At 44.1% G+C, this 17,672-nt stretch overlaps 1 protein-coding gene across 4 annotated transcripts in view; it reads left to right on the forward strand.

Annotated features, from left to right (window-relative positions):
• GGTA1 (glycoprotein alpha-galactosyltransferase 1 (inactive)) overlaps positions 1-17,672 on the forward strand; it is a 73,121-nt gene that overhangs the window by 44,166 nt on the left and 11,283 nt on the right. Inside the window, exons 3-6 of one of the 4 annotated variants that reach the window (XM_081588804.1) lie at positions 6,702-6,790; positions 13,299-13,334; positions 14,951-15,016; positions 15,572-15,664. In XM_081588804.1, coding sequence (XP_081444930.1) covers positions 6,711-6,790; positions 13,299-13,334; positions 14,951-15,016; positions 15,572-15,664 — 275 coding nt within the window. In that variant the 5' untranslated portion in view covers positions 6,702-6,710. Of the gene's footprint in view, positions 1-6,701; positions 6,791-13,298; positions 13,335-14,950; positions 15,102-15,516; positions 15,665-17,672 lie in introns of all 4 variants that reach the window. The other 3 variants (XM_081588806.1, XM_081588805.1, XM_081588807.1) reach the window with 3 other exon arrangements.

Below are 17,672 nucleotides of genomic sequence, written 5' to 3' on the forward strand. Positions count from 1 at the left end.
AGAGATCTCTTCAAGAAAATTAGAGATACCAAGGGAACATTTCATGCAAAGATAGGCTCGATAAAGGACAGAAATGGTATGGACCTAACAGAAACAGAAGATATAAAGAAGAGGTGGCAAGAATACACAGAAGAACTGTACAAAAAAGATCTTCACGACCCAGATAATCACAATGGTGTGATCACTCACCTAGAGCCAGACATCCTGGTATGTGAAGTCAAGTGGGCCTTAGAAAGCATCACTATGAACAAAGCTAGTGGAGGTGATGGAATTCCAGTTGAGCTATTTCAAATCCTGAAAGATGATGCTGTGAAAGTGCTGCACTCAATATGCCAGCAAATTTGGAAAACTCAGCAGTGGCCACAGGACTGGAAAAGGTCAGTTTTCGTTCCAATCCCAAAGAAAGGCAATGCCAAAGAATGCTCAAACTACCGCACAATTGCACTCATCTCACACGCTAGTAAAGTAATGCTCAAAATTCTCCAAGCCAGGCTTCAGCAATACGTGAACCGTGAACTTCCAGATGTTCAAGCTGGTTTTAGAAAAGGCAGAGGAACCAGAGATCAAATTGCCAACATCTGCTGGATCATCGAAAAAGCAAGAGAGTTTCAGAAAAACATCTATTTCTGCTTTATTGACTATGCCAAAGCCTTTGACTGTGTGGATCACAATAAACTGTGGAAAATTCTTCAAGAGATGGGAATACCAGACCATCTGACCTGTCTCTTGAGAAACCTGTATGCAGGTCAGGAAGCAACAGTTAGAACTGGACATGGAACAACAGACTGGTTCCAAATAGGTAAAGGAGTACGTCAAGGCTGTATATTGTCACCCTGCTTATTTAACTTATATGCAGAGTACATCATGAGAAATACTGGGCTGGAAGAAGCACAAGCTGGAATCAAGATTGCTGGGAGAAATATCAATAACCTCAGATATGCAGATGACAGCACTCTTATGGAAGAAAGTGAAGAAGAACTACAGAGCCTCTTGATAAAAGCGAAAGAGGAGAGTGAAAAAGTTGGCATAAAGCTCAACGTTCAGAAAACCAAGATCATGGCATCTGGTCCCATCACTTCATGGGAAATAGATGGGGAAACAGTGGAAACAGTGTCAGACTTTATTTTTCTGGGCTCCAAAATCACTGCAGATGGTGATTGCAGCCATGAAATTAAAAGACGCTTACTCCTTGGAAGGAAGGTTATGAGCAGCCTAGACAGCATATTTAAAAGCAAAGACATTACTTTGCCAACAAAGGTCCATCTAGTCAAGGCTATGGTTTTTCCAGTGGTCATGTATGGATGTGAGAGTTGGACGGTGAAGAAAGCTGAGCCCCAAAGAATTGATGCTTTTGAACTGTTGTGTTGGAGAAGACTCTTGAGAGTCCCTTGGACTGCAAGAAGATCCAACCAGTCCATCGTAAAGGAGATCAGTCCTGGTTGTTCATTGGAAGGACTGATGTTGAAGCTGAAACTCCAATACTTTGGCCACCTCATGCGAAGAGTTGACTCATTGGAAAAGACCCTAATGCTGGGAAAGATTGGGGGTGGGAGGAGAAGGGGACGACAGAGGATGAGATGGTTGGATGGCATCACCAACTTGATGGACATGGGTTTGGGTAAACTCCGGGAATTGGTGATGGACTGGGAGGCCTGGCGTGCTGCGATTCATGGGTCGCAAAGAGTCGGACACGACTGAACAACTGAACTGACTGGCCACCCTGCCAACCCTTCTGTCCCCGGTGCTTTGCTGAAGGACTCGAGATTGACTCATTTGGGCAGCTTCCAACTGTGAGTCTCTAACAAGAGTGACACCTGACCCATAGCAAAAAGTCAGCAGATTCATGTCATTTATAGGATCCAGAAAGAAATGGGCTCCAAGGGACTTCCCTGGTGGTCCAGTGGTTAAGAATCCACAGGTTAAGAACCCCTTCCAATGCAGGGGGTGATGGTTGATCCCTGGTCCAGGACCTAAGGCCCCATAAGCTACTGGACAACTAAGCCTGCGCTCCACAAGGAATAGCAGCCAAAATTTTAAAAAATGAGAAAAATATTAAAAATGGGCTTCAAGAGTTGTCTCTGGGGCTAATACCTGAGATTAAAGAAATCAAACACCTGCATTTGGAGAGGGGGTGCGGAGGTGTCAGTGTTCTCTACCACGAGAGTTGTTTGTTTCACGTTTTTCTTACACTGGGAGCAAATTTGTGTTTCATCCTCAGCAGGTGGGGTTGATCAAAGAAAATCAAAGTCACCTGGCCTTTCCAAAGGGCTCTTAATCAGGCTGCAGCACAGAACAGACGGATAGACCTTCAGAGTCCCTAATTTGCATCGATTGGCACTTTTTTGTTTAACATGTTCTTATTCCAAAGCCCTTTTTCTTTTTTCTCAAATATGTTTTGAGCTTTTGCTGAGTACCAAGTACTTTGCTCTCTTCATTGGATCCTCCCAACAGCCTATTTTATGGACATCAGTAAGAAGAACTGGCCATTTTTGAGCGTTCACAGGATGCCAGGCACAATGCTAAACATTTTACAGATGCCATCTCTTGCAACCATCACCATTTTTATCCGCATTTTAAAGACGAGGAAACCCATCTACTATGATCCATTACAAGTCCAGTGTCCCTTTTATGAATCCCTAGGGCCAAGTATGTTGGAATTCAGAATTTTTTTTGTATGCAGAGTATTTATCATATATTATATAATGTCCCAGTGCAGCAGCAGCAGCACATAACAAAATACATCAATATTTATACAAAGAAACATTTAAACAGCCTCACTGAGAGGAATAAAGATTATAAATAGCCTCACATCATTTAGGGCCTGGATGTCAATTGAATTATAAACAGGCTTTCAGTTTTCAGAGCTTGCTGGAGTCAGATGAGGGTCTGAGAAGCTGCTATGTGTTTGGAGTTAGCCAGTTTTGTATGTCTCAAATCCCTACTTCACTCCCAGACTCCTGTTTTCTAATCACCATCTACACTTCTCTGGAAGGGACCATAGCAGCAGAGCAGGGTGGCCACAGTCTCAGTCCAGAGCTGTTTGTTTCCAAACCCTGGCCTTTCCTTGCACACAATGCTCATGGTATTGACGTAGAAATCAAGTGGCTTTTCCTAGCAGCCAGGAAGAGTCGCAAGCATTCCTCTGTATTTTGTAACTTTGCCATGGGTCCTGGGCTGTGTGTGCTGGCTCACGAGGTATTCACAGGGAAGAAGCTGAAACTGAGGTGTCCCTGTGGCCCAGCAGGTCTATCTTCTCACGGTCTCTGAAACACCACCGGTCACCCTGAAAGCGGGAGGGTGAGTTATGACCTTGAATTCAGCCCTGGCTTTTCCATTTCCAAACAGAGCTCACTTTCTAAGCAAGAAATGTCGTGGCTGGTAATCCCGCACTTCCTCTTCTTTAACTGGATTTAATAATAAAAGTGATGAAGGGACTATCCCTGGCAGTCCAGTGATTAAGACTCCGCTCTTCCAACGCAGGGGGTGGGTGCAGGTTCTATCATTAGTCAGGGAACTAAGATCCCACATACCACTTGGCAAGGCCAAGAAGTTGTTTAGAAAGTAGGGAGGAAAAAGAAAATAATAATAAAGGTGATGGGGCACAGGAGATCCAAGCCAGGAATCATTTCAGAACACTCTTTGAAAAGAGTTGGAGAATAACCTGTCCCATGAAGGACCGTCTCGGTGCCTGCTTACTTTATTTCACACGCTCACTAGGTGACGGCCTCCTCTGGCTCTTTGAGGGCACTGGGGCTTCAGGGTTGAATAAGAAGACATCCCTCCTGCCCTCAGGGAGCTCATAGGAACGATCAGAGGAGATGGAGCCAAATGTGGATGTTGCCATGTGAGCCGCCTCCCAAGGTGATATGTGCAGCAACGTGAACAGAGTGATGGGGGAGCGGGAGGAGAGAAAGGGGGCTACGCTGGTGGTTGGGGGTAGGGATTGATGTCTTGCCACTCACACGGTTCACTGGACCCAGGGTAGATAAGGCACAACCAGGGAAGCTGGAAGAAGACTCAAGGAGCCATAGTGATTGCAGACGTGTTTATTCTCTCCCAGTAGCAAGTCTTCAAAGACTACTGATATACTAAGACAGACAAAAGTGGCCCATGGCCAAGTAGGTGTGAAGGCCCAGTGTTACCAAGGTCAGCAATATTGTTACTTATGGAACACAATCTGTGAGGCTGTGAGAGAGTGGGACAGGAGAGCCTGACTGACTCCATGTTGTCAGTCAATTTCTCCACAAGTGGTTTCACCAAAGCAATGACATTGGCTCCCAGATCTCTACTCTCACGTTTCTCCACCCGCGGGTCCTCTCCTTCTCGCCCCCTTCTCTATCCTACCTTTGAGTGTCAGCATCTTCAAGCTTCAGCCCAGGGCCCTCCTCCTTCCCTTTTATCTCTCTCCATTATCTCCTTGGTAATTGAATTTATTCCCTTCACGTTAAATATTGTCCTTGGTCTATGGATTCTCCCCCAATTGCACAGCCTGCCCACATTTCTCTGATGAACTTCAGACTTGAATTCCGCTTGCCTATGAGTCTCCATTTCAGGTGTTCACACGCTCCTTGAAATTCACTCATCCAAGAGGGAACTCATCATTATTTTCCTCCAAGCCTATTCCTCCTGCAACCAATCTGACTAAATGCTGCAACCTACCTGCTTAAGCAGAAACCTTGTTTCTTCCTTCATCCCTAATGACTAAATTACCACCAAATCCTATCAATTCTCTCTCCAAAGCATATTTTGAATGAAACCAACCATTGAAACAGCCCATTTCCTCTTTTTTAAAAAAAATTTATTTATTTAATTTTGGTTGCCCTGGGTCTTTGTTACTATGCAAGGGCTTTCTCTAGTTGTGGCGGGCAGGCTTCTCATTGCAATGGCTTGTTTTGTTGTGGATCATAGGCTCCGAGCATGCTGGGCTTCAGTAGTTGTAGCATATAGGCTCAGTAGTTGTGGCTTGAGGGCTTCAGAGTGCAGGCACTGCTGTGTGTGGGATCTTCCTAGACTAGGGATCGAACCCTTGTCCCCTGCATCAGCAGGCAGATTCTTAACCACTGGACCACCAGGGAAGTCCCCAGCCCATCTCCTCTGTTGCAATTAGAATGGTCTAGCTTGTCGTTTTATCCGTTCCCCACACCCAGTGACCAGATGGGTCTCTCTGAATGAAGATGGGTCGGGTGACTCTCCAGCTTCAGATGCTTTTGTGGGTCTCTGCCCTCTTTCCATGCCCTTCCAGCCTCTGACTGCCCCTGCCTGCCCTCTGACTGCCAGTCATCACCACCACCACCCCACCTCTTTCACTCAGGTGGGACAACTGTACTATATTTTTCTTGTCCAGGTTTTTTGTTTTTGTTTTTCCCAAACACAGGAAGCTTTTTCTCTAGCCTGATATAGATGCTATTTCTCAAATATTCTCATCCCTTCTCATGGTACTTTTTTTTCCATCCTATCTTCACCCTATGGGAAGCTTTAAAGTCATCTCCCCAGTGAGTCCTTCCCCAACCACCCAAATCAAAGTACTTCCCAAGCTGTAATTCTCTACCCAGCACCCCTTCCCCCTTTGATCACAATTTCATGCAGCAATTAAGAAATATTTATGTACCTACTGTGCACCAGCTGTGTGAGTGTGGTAGGGAAAGGCCACCTGGGAAATGATTGAGTCTCAATTGTAAAAGACCAGCATGTTTTCTCATCTGAACAAAGGAGCACATAATTAGGATATCAGAGGCAGTAGAGCCATGGAATTGATGATTCCCCAAAGTCACATGCTATCAAGTCAGAGGAGTCCAGCATCCGTGGGAACCCTTAGCTCAACCCTCACTCTAGAAAAATGGTACAGATGAACTTGTTTGCAAAGTAGAAATAGTCACAGATGTAGAGAACAAATTTAAGGTTATCAAGTGGGGGAGGGGTGAGATGGGATGAATTGAGAGATTGGGATTCACATATAGATACTACTATGTACTAAATAGATACCTAATGAGAACCTGTAACTAATGAGAACCTACTGTATAGCACAAGGAACTGTACTCATTGCTCTGTGGTGACCTAAATGGGAAGGAAATCTAAAAATGAGGGGACATGTGTATATGTATTGCTGATTTACTTTACTGTACAGCAAAAACTAACACAACATTTTAGAGTAACTATACTCCAATAAAAATAAACAAACCCTCTCCCACGTCCACGGTGGACCTTGTGATCACTCAGGATACCTTCCCTCTGAGCCTCAAAGTGGCCTTAGGATCTTTCGCAACTCAGGCAGCCCCATCAGTTCATTGAATTGGCTAATTTGCTGTTGCAGACCCATGCAGTTTAAGGTAGAACCTGCTCCTTGCATGCGTGTGTGCTGAGTTGCTTCAGTAGTGTCCAACTCTTTGCGACCCTATGGACTATAGCCCACCAGGCACTTCTGTCCCTGGATTCTCCAGGCAAGAGTACTGGAGTGGGTTGCCATGCCCTCCTTCAGGGGATCTTCCCCACCCAGGGATCGAACTTGCATCTCCTGCATTGCAGGTGGATTCTTCACTGCTGAGCCACTGGGGAAGCCCAGAAAATGCTCCTTAGTGCTTGTTAAATATTCATCACCTTTTCCTTTTAGAAAGGATATGGGTAGAAACATTTCTTAAAAAAAAATCATATCCCACTCTTGATATATTTAATCTATTTTTCCCCCTCTTCTTTTCTTTTCCCAGGAGAAAATAATGAATGTCAAAGGAAAAGTGATTCTGTCAATGCTGGTTATCTCAACTGTCATTGTTGTGTTTTGGGAATATATGCACAGGTAATTATGGAACATGATAAAGTGATGTTAATGAACGTCTCCATCAGCCAAGTCACCAGGTTGAATTAAAATTAGGATTGCTTCCTTCCTGTTACCCTGAGCCCTAGACTTTAAAGACTGTCTTTAAAATCATTAGATCTTCAAGCACTGTCTAAGTAATTAGTTATCTTTCTTCCTGCCATGTTCCTAATATCTCAATTTTTATATACCTTTGCAGTTCTGGGCAGGCTAGAGCCAGAAACAGTAAGGTCCTATTAAGACCAAAATGTCATATTAAATTATTTATATGACCAGATATGGAAATTACATTAAGAAATTTCAGACAGGAATTCCACGAGAAATTCACCCTGGTTTTTGCAGTCCTAAAATATTTGCAAAGTTCAAAGGAACAACTCAAAGTTGTTGACTTTTGCTGCAAAATACACTTTGAGTCGCTGGTGATTCATTTGTGCCTGGCTAAACTTTTGAGTGCTTTGTCTTTTTTTTTTTTTTAACTCTGGAAAACAAAATGAATGAAATATTTCTGAGTTTTCAAATTCATCAGTGGATTCACCTCAAGTATTTGAGCTGCTTCTGTGTTTTGAGAAACTCTAATGCCTTGGAGTTTCCAGCTGGAGAGGCTTCTGACAGAAAGAAGTCTCCCCAGGCAGCTACAAAAATGCACAATGGTTTTGACTTTAAGAGGCATCAGTACAGTTCAGCCTTTCTTTCGAAAAGGCCACCTTACACCTAGAGGTGGATGAACCTAGAGCCTATTATACAAAGTGAAATAAGTCAGAAAGAGATAAACAAGTATTATATATTAACGCATTCATGTGGAATCTAGAAAGACGGTACAGATGAAACTATTTGCAGAGCAGCAAAGGAGATGCAGACATAAAGAACAGACATGTGGACACAGTGAGGGGAGGAGAGGATGGGATGAATTGAGAGAACAGCATTGAAACATATATATTACCATATGTAAAACAGATAGCCAGTGGGAATTTGCTGGATGCCGCAGGGAGATCAAATCCAATGTTCTGTGACAGTTTAGAGGAGTGTGGTGGGGAGGGTGGTGGGAGGGAGGTTCAAGAGGGAGGGGACATATGTGTACCTGTGACTGATTCATGTTTATGTATGGCAGAAACCAGCACAATCTTGTTATTATCCTCCAACTAAAAATAAATAAATTCAAACAAATAAGGCCACCGTACAACTCTGGGCCAGGAGCACTGTCTTGTCACCATTGATATCTTCATGGTGGAGTGTCTTAGTAGCTTCCCAAGTTCAAGATGATGGCTTGGATAAACATTAGAATGTCGCTTTCCATTCTTAAATTCTAAGATTTGATGAGCTGGCAGGACTGTCCTGGCTACTTATAAAGGGACTACACCTTCAGGTACATCAGTGGAAGGTGGAATCTCTAGACTCTGGAGCTATTTTTCCCCAGGGTGATCTAACCATTTCTGGAGTATTATTGTTTCATTCTGAATAACTCATTTTAAAAGAAACAGGACAAACTAGAGAGTGACCATGTTAAAGGGGTCTACAAACCAGGTCTTTCGAATTGAAGGAAACTGTGGGTACGCAGTCCGAAGAAAAGATGACTCAGTGTTGGATGCAGGGACCCTGGGGCTCCCTTTACTTGAGGGCTGAGGAAGTATCCTGGCTGGAGTCTGGAACTAGGGTGCCTGGGGCTTGTCCTGTGCCATGACTTACCTCCTCTGTGACTTTGGGCAAGTTACTTCGCCACTCTGTTCCTTGGTTTTCAGTAAGTTGCCCTGTTGTTTAAAATGGGCATAATAGTAGTACCTGCTTCATAAGGGTTGTTGGATTAAATAAGTTGTGTATAAAGCACTTAGGACAGTGCACTCAGTAAACGTTAGCTGCCATTACCATCACCATCATCACCACCGTTCTCATCATCTGCTCAGAGGTAAGATGGGATTTTGGCAAATAAAAGGAAGAGCTCCAGCAGTTGGAAGAATCCAACAGAAGAGCGAGCGTCCTTTGCGGTCCTGCCCTGAGCTGAGATGCTTGTGTAGGTAACCTTGAGAGCATTTGAGCTCTGAATGCTTGATTGGATAACCTTGGCGTTTTGAATTGCAGCCAGAGTCACACTTCCAAGTTTTGGGTACTTCACAAAATTAAAATATGGGAGCCAAAGGCCCGAATGTGCATATTGGCACTGATCTCCCAAAAAGAGGGTTATTTTGCTGTGCTGGGTACACTCTTTCTACACAGTAACTAGAGCAGCTTCTGGCTGCTCTTCAGGGCCATAGTCTGGCACCCAGACTGAAGCCACATCATTCTTCAATGTGGGGAATCTATTTGAATGTCTGCAAGAGATTTAAAAGGCAGCGGATTCTTCGCCACCCTGAGAATTGGCCTTGTGATGGTGTGAGGTGAGCTGAGGGCACTAACCTTAGACAGGTGGGCAGCACTTTAGCTAAAAAGGATTTTAAAGTAACTCAATCAAACACATCAATTGATTAGTAAAGAGAGACTATTACTGATAGAGCATCCTGAAAGAATGTCATCCAGAACAGGGTTTGATTTGAGGTTGGATGAAAAAAAAAATCTTAGAATTTTAGAGATGCAAGAAACTTTAAATGTTTATTATAAAGTAATGATGGTGAGGGTGATTTTGATGATAGTACCTACTAGTTATAGAGCGTTTGCATGTGCCAAGAACTGCACTAGCATTCCCTCCAGTTCTTAAAATAGTCCTGCAAGCTCAGTATTAGCCTACATAGTTTATGTATCTAGATGAAGAACAATGAGTCTCCACAGTGTTAAACGTGAATGTTCAAGGTCACATTTTCGGGAAGATTTAGGTCTGAGGCTGTCTGAATATAGCTTATTCTGTGACCCACGATACAACCCTTCCTTCAGTTGAGGGTTCCTATTTTTTAAGTGACAAAATGGAGACCAAATAGGTGAAATGACTCAGCAGTGAATTTATGTTCAAGTTCTAATTGGAACTCAGATCTGATTCATTGTCCAGGGCCCCTTCTTGAGCTGGTTGTTCATGCCAAGTGCTGTGAGGGATACAGTGTGAGCCACAGGGAATTCCTACCCTCAGGAGGTTAAACTCTAGATGGAGCAAGCAAATGTATACATCAATATCAACAATGCAAAGCGAAGGAAGGATATCAGAGTGAGAGAAAAGGAACCGTGAGAGTTCAAGGAGGCAAAGATTATGTTTGACTTAGAGAGCGATCTGTTTTTTTGAGGGGGAGAGGCATTCATTTGCAAATATTTATTGAGCGGCTACTATGTGCCAGTCGCTATACTCAGATTGTACCAGGGAAGCTACAGGAGAGGGGGCATTTGAATTGTGCCTTGAAGGATGAATATGTGTTAAATGTCATGCTATGCAAGGTGGGTGTTGCTGGGACCTGAATTGTCACAGGCCTCTGGGAGGGGAGGGTGAAAAGGGCAAGATGGCAAGTCTGACTCTACAAATGGATGTTCTGAGCGCCTGGTGAGGGTCTGAGTGCTAGGTTGCAGAGGGCCCTCCCCCTCCTCTTTCCCCTCTTCCTAACCCCCTTTTGTCAGGTCTGGAGTCAGATTCCCCAGGTTCAAGTACTGTTTCTTCTAGCAATCCAATCTTAGACAAAACTGCTTAATGCCTAGGTGCCTCTGAGGACGCATAGAACCTCCTTCATTGATTGTTGTGAGGATTTAATGAGCTAATGCATGTCAATTGCTTAGAACAGTCCCCAGCCAAGTATTCGCTGTTATGAATCTTGTCAGATCAATAAACAGATTTAGAAACAAGAGATATTAGAACTTGGTCCACAAGTGTTGAGCTTAGAGGGGTAACCGTAGGTGGAAAGAAGGCATGCATTTCACTCTGGTCAAGAGACATGGACTCCCAGCAAGGACAGAAGGCAGAGTCTGAAACAAGTATTAGTCGTTTGTATTTTTTTCAGTGATGAGGGCAGCTAGGGCCAGACAGGTACGGAGCCAGGACAGGTGCCTGAGCCCAGGTCCAGAACTCTTTCTACCAGGCTCTATCCCTTTTACTCACAGGGAGAAGGAAGCAAGAAAGATTTAACCATTGGGCACAGCTTCCGTGCACAGAATGGTGGAAGAATCCAGTACAAGTCCTATCCCTTTGCCCCCAAGATATCTCTCAAGTCAGTGCACTCTGCTCTCTCCATCTCTTTGGCTGCCTTGACCTGGGCCTGGACTACTGCCAATACCTCCTGATTAGTCACCCCATTTACTCTCATACTGCCTACAGAGAAGACCCTGTTCCTCTCCTGCCTAAAACTCTTCAAGGGCAAAATCCACAGCAGGCCACAGCAAGGGGACCGCCGGTTACTTCTCCGTTTATTTCCTTGCACATTTAAATGCCTCCTTCCTTTTTCAGGGCCTTTGCAGATATACTTTTGGTCTCCAAGAGACACTCTTTCTAATTTCTCTTCCCCTGGACTTCTACTCTTCCTTCAGAACTCAGCCAAAACATTATCCCCTCCTCTGGGAAGCCTTCCAGGTCTTCCTGTTAAGTGCTCCTAGTTACTTATGCTTTTTAACAGCCCTTTTTGGAGTTTGAAGTCCTGTAGCTGTGTGATATAGGGTCTGCCCTCCCCACTAGCTTGTCTGTATCACAAGGATACATAGGGACTCTGTCTGTCTCAGCCAGCACTGTATCCCCAGCGCTAGGCATGTGGTACATGCTCAGCAAGTATTTGTGGAATGGAGGGAGGTGGTCTGCTAGAGGAGTCAGATAGTCACTGGTCTAGTCTTGTAGATGCCTTCAGATGGTTTCACTGCCTTTGTTAGCTTCAGAAATGCCCTTTGAGGCTGCTCCCCCTTTGAAGAGGCTCTGAGGTGGTGGGGTGCCGGCTCTGCAGTCATTGGTTTTCTGGGGGAAGATAAATCCTGGGCAAGGGACGGTTGGGCCATGGTGTTCCCCACCAGGAGGCAAGAGAGGAGCCATCTGGGGAGCCTCTCTCCCTCAGTGAAGCCACCGTGGACAATGGAGAGCTGCCATCTTTTATTTATTTATTTTTTTAAACTAAGATTTGAGATTCTCCAGAGATCTTCTGACCACTCCTTGTTCTGGGTAATCCAGAAGTGATCAAAGTCCCTTGGTGTCATTGGTTTTATCTCAAAGGAAGGTAGAAACCTCGTTCTTGTTCAGTTGCTCAGTCGTGTCTGACTCTTTGCAATTCCATGAACTGCAGCACATCAGGCTTCCCTATCACTATCTCCCAGAGTTTGCTCAAACTCATGTCCATTGAGTCGGTGATGCCATCCAACCATCTTATCCTCTGTCGTCCCCTTCTCCTCCTGCCTTCAATCTTTCCCAGCATCAGGGTCTTTTCCAATGAGTCAATTCTTTGCATCAGGTGGCCAAAGTATTGGAGTATTGGAGCTTCAGTTTCAGCATCAGTCCTTCCAATGAATATTCAGGACTGATTTCCTTTAGGATGGACTGGTTGGGTCTCCTTGCAGTCCAAGGGACTCTCAAGAGTCTTCTCCAACACCACAGTTCAAAAGCATCACTTCTTTGGCTCTCAGCATTCTTTATGGTCCAAGTCTCACATCCGTACATGACTACCGGAAAAACCATAGCTTTGACTAGATGGACCTTTGTTGGCAAAGTAATGTCTCTGCTTTTTAATACACTGTCTAGGTTTGTCATACCTTTTCTTCCAAGGAGTAAGCTGTGGTCACCATCTGTGGTGGTTTTGTAGCCCAAGAAAATAAAGTCTGTCACTGTTTCCATTGTTTCCCCATCTATTTGCCATGAAGTAATGGGATTGGATGCCATGACCTTATTGTTTTGAATGTTGAGTTTTAAGCCAGCTTTTTCACTCTCCTCCTTCACCTTCATTAAGAGGTTCTTTAGTTCCTCTTCACTTTCTACCATAAGGGTTGTGTCACCTGCATATCTGAGGTTATTGATATTTCCCCCGGCAGTCTTGATTCCAGCTTGTGCTTCATCCAGCCCAGCATTTCTCATGATGTACTCTGCATTTAAGTTAAATAAGCAGGATGACAAAATACAGTCTTGCCATACTCCTTTACCAGTTTTGAGCCAGTCCATTGTTCCATGTCTGGTTCTAACTGTTGCTTCTTGACCTGCATACAGATTTCTCAGGAGGCAGGTCAGGTGGTCTGGTATTTGTATCTCTTTCAGAATTTTCCACACTTTGTTGTGATCCACAGTCAAAGGCTTTCGCGTAGTCAGTGAAGCAGAAGTAGCTGTTTTTCTGGAATTCTCTTGCTTTTGTCTATGATCCAACAGATGTTGGCAATTTGATCTCTGATACCTCTGCCTTTTCTAAATCCAGCTTTTCATCTGGAAATTCTCAGTTCACGTACTGTTGAAGCCTAGCTTGGAGAAATTTTCAGCATTACTTTGCTAGCATGTGAAGTGAATGGAAACCTGGGAGTAGCCAAAACCCAAGCTCTCAATTTGGCCTGGGGCTTCAGTGATAATGGCTGCAAAATAGCTTTTCCGAATTAAAAGTAATATGATACATTTTTATTTCTCATTTGCTTTTAGCCCAGAAGGCTCTTTGTTCTGGATAAACCCATCAAGGTAAGTGCTTTTAATTCTAGGTATCTATGGGATTCTCCCCCATGCTCCCCTACAGTCCATTCTTAACGTGGCAGGTGGTGACACTGCTCTGGTCACAGGTGGAGGGGAAGGGTCTCAGGAGTCTGGACTGCATTCCTCCAGCCCCTTAGTCTTGTCTCTCTAGAGCCATGACTCATGTTTTGTCCTTACTTTTCATCAAGTATCTATCTCTTCAAGTAGTCTTGTTTGGAGAACATTCCTGCCTTGCTTATAAAAAAAATCAGGGTAGATATTGTCCATTTTTCTACCCACCACATGTTGTATAAAGACCCTTGCAAGAAATTTCATTGAGATAAAAGATCAGGAAAAAATTTTGGGTCTCCTGATGAACTAATGTGTGGTGTAGTAGTATTGTTATTATTGGTCGTGAGGACTCTACAAGCCTTCATTTTTCAATCTTTGGCTTGGTCGCCAGGAAGCTCAGAGCAAAATGTTATGTTCAATTGCTTGTACTTTCTTTGACCTTCATTTTTGATATAATTTCTCCCCTGGTATTAAATCTTGGCTTTTATGCTTACATGTCGTATGACCTTGGAAATTTGCTCAAACCCACTCAACTAGTATCTCAGTCACAAAAATAAAGGTAAAACTTTTATTCTCCCAGAGTGGCTCAGATGACCAAGGTCATGTGAACATACCTACTGAGTGACTAAAATGTTTGTTTCCTCTTGCTTCATTTTTATGCTTGTATTTTTTCCCCTATTTATTATAACCATACCTTCTAATCAAAACACTTGAAGCACTTCTTGAAGAGATGGGCTTTAAAACATGTTTCTTTTTTATTATGCTGTTCATACCTCACCACCTTATTTGTCCAACTGAAGGGTATTGTTTCCTGGCTTCCCCTTCTTTTCCCTCTTCTAGAAGGTCCTCACCCTGGAGAGGCTCTCACAGGGAGTGTGGACACGTCAGTATATGCATAGTGAAAGTGGCTTCTAATTACAGTTGGTTGAGCTTCTTTCTGGTTTACAGACCCTTGGATTTCCTGCGTCTGTCACTGCTGACCTTTGTAGCAACTCAGATTCTCCTCATTTAGCCAAAGAGATCATTCTTGGAAATGTGAACCGTTCTGTTTAAAGACTACAACTTGCTACAGTAATTTTCATCTTAGAAAGCTCTTTTGTGTATGCTACTTATATTTAGGCTTCAAAGCCACCCTCATGGTAGGTTTCTTATTGTTGTTGTTATTATTATCTCTGACTTTTCAGAGGAGAAAATTCAAGATTCAGAGAGGGATCATGTCCTCTCGCAGTCACCCAGCTAGTAAGCGGCAGACCCAGGATTCAGATTTATGGATCTCCCCACCCACTTTGTCATTCTGTTTTTTCTTCTCTGCTCCCTGTGAGGGATCCCTGGATGAGCTGAGTGCCAGGGGCTGCCCCTGGGAGGGGAGATCTAGGCTGTGCCAGGTGCATCCTCTCCCGTTCAGCTACAGCAGTGTCACTTGTGTTTATTTTACAAATGAATGATTTTTAAACAAAATTTTAAATGACATACCATAAAAAGAGTTTGGAACCCCCCCCAGTGTGGCACTGCCTCATTTTCTAAAAATGTTTATCATCTTTCTCATTTCTTAGAAATTCAGAAGTTGGTGGCAGCAGCATTCAGAAGGGCTGGTGGTTTCCGAGATGGTTTTACAACGGGTAAGGCGGTTGCATAGTGATCTGTTTATCCACCCAATGTTAGAGTCCAGATAGAATGGTTTCACAGCCATGACCTCAGTCATTTGTATTTCTGGCTTATTGGAATCACACAAGGCCTCTATTTCATGGTTGGGACTGGGCCATTAAGTTTGGCGGTCATGTTTTTATTTTTTCCCCATTTAACTTGAGGGTGAGTGAATCAGGCTAAGTTGGGATTGCAGGAAAGGCTATCATAAACTAAAATGTTTTTATGAGGACTGTTTTATTAGTTTTCCCTCCTCTTGAAATAACCTGATGGCTGTTGGGTCATTAAATTGCTAACTGTGCTGACCTGGAAGGATAATAAGCAAGCTGAGTACTGCACCATTTCAACAAAAGTGCGTCTTTATGAATAAACGTTTAGTATCATGAACCTTTGTCCAGACACTCACTTGGTGCACTTGTTCTCTGCCTTGGAACCCATTTTTATAAGGTCCTCAGCCACCATCCTGATACCGTAGGTCATCCTCCTTGCCTTCCTCAGCTTATTTTTCCCTTTGTATATATGACCCACAGTTACCACGAAGAAGATGAAGACATAGATGAAGAAAAGGAACAAAGAAAGGAAGACGAAAGCAAGCTTAAGCTATCGGACTGGTTCAACCCATTGTAAGAAAAGAAGTGTCGCCCTGTTTCCAGTAAATCCATAGCTCAGCATAAAGGGGCGGGGGCTATGGAGGCAACAGTGCCATGGAGAACAGCCCTGACTAGGGGGACAGAGACTTAGCATCTATTAGACCTTTACACCAGATTAGATGAGAAACTTGAGAGTCTGGTTGTCTTGACTTATTTGTTTGAGCAATAACTACAATGATTCTGACAGCAGTCAGCCAATGGCCGCAGAAGAATCACAAAATACTGGGGCTGGAAGGGGGTCTCGTAGGCCACAGGGTACTATGGAAAGATACAAAGCTAGAGTCAGAGCAAGAAAATTGTGAGATTCAGTTAACTCGTCTGTAAAATGGCAGTGATGTTACAGAAGCTTGTAGGACCATACGTACATTCTTTAAGCAAGCATACGACAAATGTTTGTCAAACACCCATGATATGCTAGCTGGTGTTTTACAAACTACTGGTCACTACCCATTAATGTGTTCAGAAACTAGCTGAGTGGGTTAAAAGCAGCCTTTTAAAAATTGAAATCAATAGAAAATCAGAGGGCATCACCTGAGGAAGGATAGGTATTTTTAAGTGGATTTTTGTCTCTCTATATATGTATATGTGCATGTGTTTGTGACATGAGATGTATTTCTTACTGTGAATCATGGTCAAAAATTCTGTACTAGACATTGTGTTAGGTATAGGGGACAGGAAAAATCAATCAGCATGGTTATATTCAAGAAGTTCATGGTCCTGTAGGGGCTCTAGATGTGTAACTAGTATTTGCCAAGATTGATTAAGGAGCTGTGAGCAACCTGATTTAGAAGGATGTGGTTTGGGGAGTACGGAGGTGGGAACTGTCCAGGATGACCGTGAGTCCTGAGAGGCCAGTGGGTGGTGGTGCCATTGACCAGAAAAGGGTGGTGAAGGGGAGGGGCGATGAGCTCAGCTAGGGATGTGTATGGATTCAGGAACTTGTGGGGCAACTGGACAGAGATTCATAGGGTGCCTATCTTAGTCGTTCAGGCTGCTGTAACAAAATAACATAGACTGGATGGCTTATAAACAACAAATATGTATTTCCTACAGTTCTGGAGGCTGGGGAGTCCAAGATCAAGGCCCCAGATGGAGTGGTGTCTGATGAGGACCCACTTCCTAGTGTATTCATGACGGTGTTCTCACGTAGTAGAAGGGGAGTGGGAGCTCTCTGGAGTGTCTTTTCTACGGGCACTAATCCCATTCATGAGGGCTCCACCCTCATGACCTAATCCTCTCCCTAAGGCTCCACCCCTTAGGTTTCAACACATGAATTTTGGGGGGGACACCATAGTCTGTAGCAGTGCCCCTAAGTGTGGCAGAAGATAGGTGGTGGAGATGTAGGAAGAGGAGCCTTCCGCGTACAGGTGGCAATGGGATCTGCAGGCCTGGATGAGGCACTAGGCCGATGTCTGACATCAGCATTTAAAGGGCCAGTGGAAGAAGAGAAGTCTGAAAAGGAGCAGGAGCGGCCGTAGATGTAGGAGGAGGTCAGGGGAGAACAGCAGCTATTATAGCCTGAGGGATCTTGGTTCTGCAAAGACTGAATGTGTTCTGGCAAGTTCTCTTATTTTGGGACAAAAGATCCATGCCAGTGTGAAAGGATGGGAATTTTGCTCCCCTCCCGCCCAAGGTATCATTTAAGAAGCTGGACAACAGGGTAGCCATCTATGGGGTGCTAAACCATTCCTGGAAATGTAAGAATATGGAAGCGCTATGGTTTGATAAGCCCCTTAGGTATATGTGTGTGTGTGTGTGTGTGTGTGTGTGTGAGGGGGGTGAGAGCCCCCCAGTGGCCAGCTAGATGAGTTTAGTGATATCGTCGCCAAGCTTACTTCAAAGGAGGGTGGCACAATCTCACTGTAGCACTTCTGCTTTGCTGAGTGGGACCTGGAGGCGGGGGCCGGGGCTGGATTACTCCGGTCAGAGAAGAGAAACAGATCACAACCAGCAGCTGTCACTCTCTCCATTGTCCTCCAAA

This window comes from Giraffa tippelskirchi, chromosome 4 (genome assembly GCF_054371585.1).
Source record: "Giraffa tippelskirchi isolate mGirTip1 chromosome 4, T2T-mGirTip1v1.2.pri, whole genome shotgun sequence".
In the NCBI taxonomy this organism is placed as follows: Eukaryota; Metazoa; Chordata; class Mammalia; order Artiodactyla; family Giraffidae; genus Giraffa; species Giraffa tippelskirchi.